The sequence below is a fragment of the Helianthus annuus genome, chromosome 5 (assembly GCF_002127325.2).
Source record: "Helianthus annuus cultivar XRQ/B chromosome 5, HanXRQr2.0-SUNRISE, whole genome shotgun sequence".
Lineage (NCBI taxonomy): Eukaryota > Viridiplantae > Streptophyta > Magnoliopsida > Asterales > Asteraceae > Helianthus > Helianthus annuus.
In genome coordinates, this window is record NC_035437.2 from 154,321,348 (window position 1) to 154,326,549 (window position 5,202).

The following is a 5,202-nucleotide window of genomic DNA, read 5'->3' on the forward strand; positions in this document are numbered from 1 at the left end:
TATAGTATTTGATGGATTGAGTGACATGACACTTAGGCAGGTGATGCCACCCCCTAAGTTCTTTTGCATCATATTTAAACCCTAAGTTCTTACATTAATAATGTAAAAAATATTTGCTTAAAACTTCTGTAACAGAAATTATTTAAATGATTATAGTAACTAGTCATGATCAACAATCCTACAACATTAACCAAAATGGGTGACTTAACCCGTTTGTCATGTACGTTACATACAAACAAACTTATTCTGGCAATTATTCCTTATTAATTTCAGATTGCATAAAACAAGTTGCGGAAAAGATTCACTTGTTCAACTTCCAGCCCAATAAAGATGGATAAGCTCCCGTCATTTATCGGGCTTGGTAACACAAAACATGCGCGTGGTGGCATCCGTGCAGGCCCCATGAAGATGGGCCGGCCCCATCCAAAGTCAGCGTTGTGAACCGGGAGCCTAACCCAACTTACCATTATAATCGTGTCATTAAAAGAAGGGAAAATTGGTATTTAATAAACCAACCTTTAACCAGTTGGTAAATAATAATCCAACCTACAGAATTTGTATATAATAATCCTACCTATCAACATGTTGGTACTCAATGAACTTCCGTTAATTTTTTTAACTGAAGTTAGTTTTTAAGTTTTATTTATTACACAAACAGTCCCTGTAGTTGTAATTTACTAGTTTTAACTATTTTATAAACCTCAAATCGAGGAAAAGGAGGATTTTCGAGTGGTTTTTTTGTTTCATAAAATAGTTAAAACTAGTAAATTACAACTACAGGGACTGTTTGTGTAATAAATAAAACATAAAAACTAACTTCAGTTAAAAAAAAATTAACGGAAGTTCATTGAGTACCAACATGTTGATAGGTGGGATTATTATTTACCAATTTTGAAGGTTGGATTATTATTTACCAACTGGTTAAAGGTTGGTTTATTAAATACCAATTTTCCTTAAAAGAAGGGACATCAGGCTTATGAACAAGGTGTCGCTCCAGATAGTCCAGCACTGATTTTAAATAATCGTTATTCATCTTCACTATTGCATCGTGAATTATACTTGCAGCATACCATGTAGGTTTTGACTGAATTTCGCCTGCTGTTAGTATAGCACTGGCTCTGATGATCACATTCCCGAAATAGCCTGGTGGAAGTGGTGGTTGAAAACGGGTCCTTCCATCGGTGGGGATTGTGATCTTGGCGTCTTGATCGTCTGGCATCCCCTGGGCTTTACACAGGCACTTCAAAATATGGCCTGAGAGAATTTCAAAACTACTGTAGCTGACTGTGTTACCATCTTCCTTTGATTTTGCTTTTAGTGTATCGAGTTGGTCTCGTGTTAACTTGAAAATTGAGTTGACGGTTTTGGTGTTATCCAATGGGACTTGGGGTGTTGGAGCTGGGTGGTATTCCCTATGCTCAAAAAGGGATTGTGGCTTGTCCCTTGCACGAATGAGGGTCCGGTCTATGAAGGGTGGGTGCGTGATGTCTATGCCACGAGCCATATCCAACCATGTGTTCATGAAATGCACCGCTGACATCCCATCTACGACACGATGATGTATCCCAACTCCTAGTGAAACCCCACCACATTTGAAGTAAGTTACCTGCTCAATGACAAAACAAACCAAAAAACAAACTTACCCAATAAAATTCCACTCATATATGGAGTTTTTTTTTTCAAATGGGTGTAGGTGGAAAAAATATTTAGGAAAACGGGTGATTTGAAAAATATTTATCAAAATGCGTGTTTTTCTTTATTTTCTTTATTTTTAACTAACCTATTAAAAAACTTCTCTTTTTTTAAACTCACTTATCACTTTTGTATATTTTTTTTTCTTCAGTTAACTCATTATTTTTTTATATATAGCTAACTTATTATATTTTTATTTTTATGATCAAAACATGTTAAAATAAATTGAAATTGTTGAGAAATACCTCTCACCTACTTTTTTTAGATAATATTTCATTCACTATTTTGTCCGATACATGATTACCAATTCAATATTATTTTTATTTTAATTTTATTGAATCAATAATGACATAGCAAACTATTTACTCGATTTTAATTTTATTGAATCAATAATGATAGAGCAAATTGTTTACCCGGTTTCGCAGATATGTTGGTTCATTGGCGTAGTTTAAACTCGATACTTATCTCTTTAAAATTATTAACTTATTTTTTCAAAAGTCACGAACAACATTTTTTTTTTATTTCGCTAACGAACTAACATGAACATATGTTTCATTCGTTTATCTATGTTCGTACACTTTTTTTTATGTTCGTTCATTTAAATCCGCTTAAGTTGGTTCATCTACCCACCCTTATTTATGTTTGCTTGTATACATTAACTTATTTTCGTTAGTTTGCGGAAATTTAAAATAGTTCATTTACGTTTCTCTTTGTATTCATTTAATTTTTTAGTTACATTTCAGTTTAGTCTAGTTTTATAAGTTTAAAGTATTACTCATTACTTATTAATCTAGTTTTATTAATTTTTTGTCCAACAAATTGATGTTCATGCTTGATAGGAGTAAATGTTACCATTATATTCGTGTTAGTTTATAATTTTGAAATTACATTAGAAAACTTTATATTAAAATTATTTATCTTACATAAACATAAAGTGAAAATAAAAGAAAAACATTAAAAAACAAAAAAGAAAGAATTAAAATACGTTAGTTAAAAAATAAAATAAAACGTATAATGAGTTGTTTGGTAAAAAACGTGATATTGAATAAAATATAAAAACAAAAAATGCAATTTATTAGTTTAAAATAAAGAAATAAATAAAAACACTTATCTTGGTAAATAATTATTTTAAATAACCAATTTTGCTAAATATTTTTTTCACCGCCACCATTTTAAGAAAAAAAACTTAAAAGAAAACATCTATTTTATAGTAAATATTTTTCAGATCACTCATTTTTATAAATATTTTTTCCAGTTTTGGGAAAAAACTCCTCATACATGACAGTTTTAAGTAGAAGAAATTTTGAAATCTGCAATACCTGCAAGTTCAGCAGAGGATATGAGCCAAGTCCTAGGGAGTAATCAACCACCGGTATAAGTTTCAAGGACTCTGACGTGGGTGCAAAGTCACCTAAATCATCGATAATACCATCTGACTCGGCTTCCAGAAACAACACCCCTTGGCCTTGACAATCGATCTCAACCCGACCATCTTCGTCTTGTTTAAATCGTCCTGCTAGTGGGTAAAACGAAACTAACGCCCTGCTCAAAGCGTCCTTCATCACTTTCGTATCAAAGAAGTTGGTAGCATCGTTGGGCCCGTAAAAATAGACCGTTATCGCGTGGGTATTCACTGCAATGAGATCGAGGCTAGAGTTCCATAGCGTTGTTGTCGGTGTCTCCTCCCCAGGCCTCACCATCGTTGATTCTCTTACTACAACCTTCATCTGGATATTCACCGAAAAAAAGTTAATAACAGTAAGAATATGATCACGTTTTGAAAAGCATTACCCGGTAAGTTTAAAATCTGTAACAATGTGCTGTGTTTTTTTTTCCTCTAAGACCATCCGTAGTGGGGCGTGATTTTTTAAAAAAAAAATGCAAAATAACGCCCCAAAACGCCCGGAACCCATTACATGGGGCGTTTTAGAGCGTTTTTTTTGAAAAAAATTTGATTAAGCGTTATGTTTAAAACGCCTTGCCCCAATCCTCTTCTCCAATCATCTTCCATCTCATTTATATGTTATCCAATAAGAATTTTTTGAGGTTTTTTTTTATTTAATTATTTTACATCTCATTTAACATAATACCCCACATCCCCACTACACCCATTTTGTAAAAACGCCCAATAATGTCCCTTGCTGACTGGGCTGCCACATGGCGCAAAACGCCCTATGGTGGGGGCATTATATTGTTTAACCACTACACATGGTCTAAAACCCACTTCACCTTTATAAGAGGCCAAAAGCCATTGGTAGTTGGTTGGGGCATTTAAAGCCATTTGTGTAGTTAGTTGGGGCATTATACCCTTATACAAAAAGTAACTTAGGACACAATGGTTTGGATCACACTCATTCAAAAAGTCACAACCCTTCAAACTAGAGTAAATTGCTATTTTAGTCCCTGAGTTTTGTCCAAATTTACCATTTTAGTCCAAATAAATTTTTTTTTTTGCCTTTGGGTCCCTGACTTTTCCCTTTTATTGCCATTTTGATCACATACACTAACTCCATCCAAAAACTCCATCTTTAACCAGGGGTATTTTGAGGATTTTCATTTTAAATGTTTTCAATTGCCATTTTGATCCAATTCCAAAAAATCAAAAAAATTCCAAAATATAAAAAAAATCCAAAAAATTATAAAAAATCATAAAAATTCTAAAAAAATTCTAAACTGACACCGTTTCAACGCGAACCGTTTCGACCCGAAAAAATCTAAAAAATTCCAAAAATTTTCGAACTGAACCGTTTCAGCGCGAACCGTTTCAACGCGAACCGTTTCGAGCCGAACCGTTTCGAGATGAACCGTTTCGACGTGAACTGTTTCGACCCGTACCGTTTCGACGCGAACCGTTTCAAGCTGAACCGTTTCGAGCCGAACCGTTTCGACCCGTACCGTTTCGACGTGAACCGTTTCGACGCGAACCGTTTCGACGTGTACGGGTCGAAACGGTTCAGCTCGAAACGGTACGGGTCGAAACGGTACGGGTCGAAACGGTTCGGCTCGAAACGGTTCTGCTCGAAACGGTACGGGTCGAAACGGTTCAGGTCGAAACGGTACGGGTCGAAACGGTTCGGCTCGAAACGGTTCGGCTCGAAACGGTTCGGCTCGAAACGGTTCGGCTCGAAACGGTTCACGTCGAAACGGTTCAGCTCGAAACGGTACGGGTCGAAACGGTACGGGTCGAAACGGTTCAGCTCGAAACGGTACGGGTCGAAACGGTACGGGTCGAAACGGTACGGGTCGAAACAGTTCGGGTCGAAACGGTACAGGTCGAAACGGTACGGGTCGAAACAGTTCAGCTCGAAGCGGTTCGGGTTCGAAACGGTTCGCGCCGAAACGGATTTTTTGTATTTTTTTAGAATTTTTTAGAATTTTTATGATTTTTTAGAATTTTTATGATTTTTTAGAATTTTTTTTATTTTTTTGAATTTTTTTGATTTTTTGGAATTGGATCAAAATGGCAATTGAAAACATTTAAAATGAAAATCCCCAAAATACCCCTGGTTA

General features: G+C 35.4%; 1 protein-coding gene across 1 annotated transcript; it reads right to left on the reverse strand.

Moving 5' to 3' along the window:
• Nucleotides 1–269: 269 nt before the first annotated feature.
• LOC110939420 (shikimate O-hydroxycinnamoyltransferase-like) lies at nt 270–3,419 on the reverse strand. Its single transcript, XM_035990287.1, has 3 exons — nt 3,012–3,419; nt 945–1,606; nt 270–459 (listed from the first exon to the last, which is right to left on the reverse strand). Exons 1-3 carry the CDS (start codon nt 3,417–3,419, stop codon nt 270–272), a joined length of 1,260 nt encoding a protein of 419 aa, XP_035846180.1.
• Between the last annotated feature and the right edge of the window lie 1,783 nt (nt 3,420–5,202).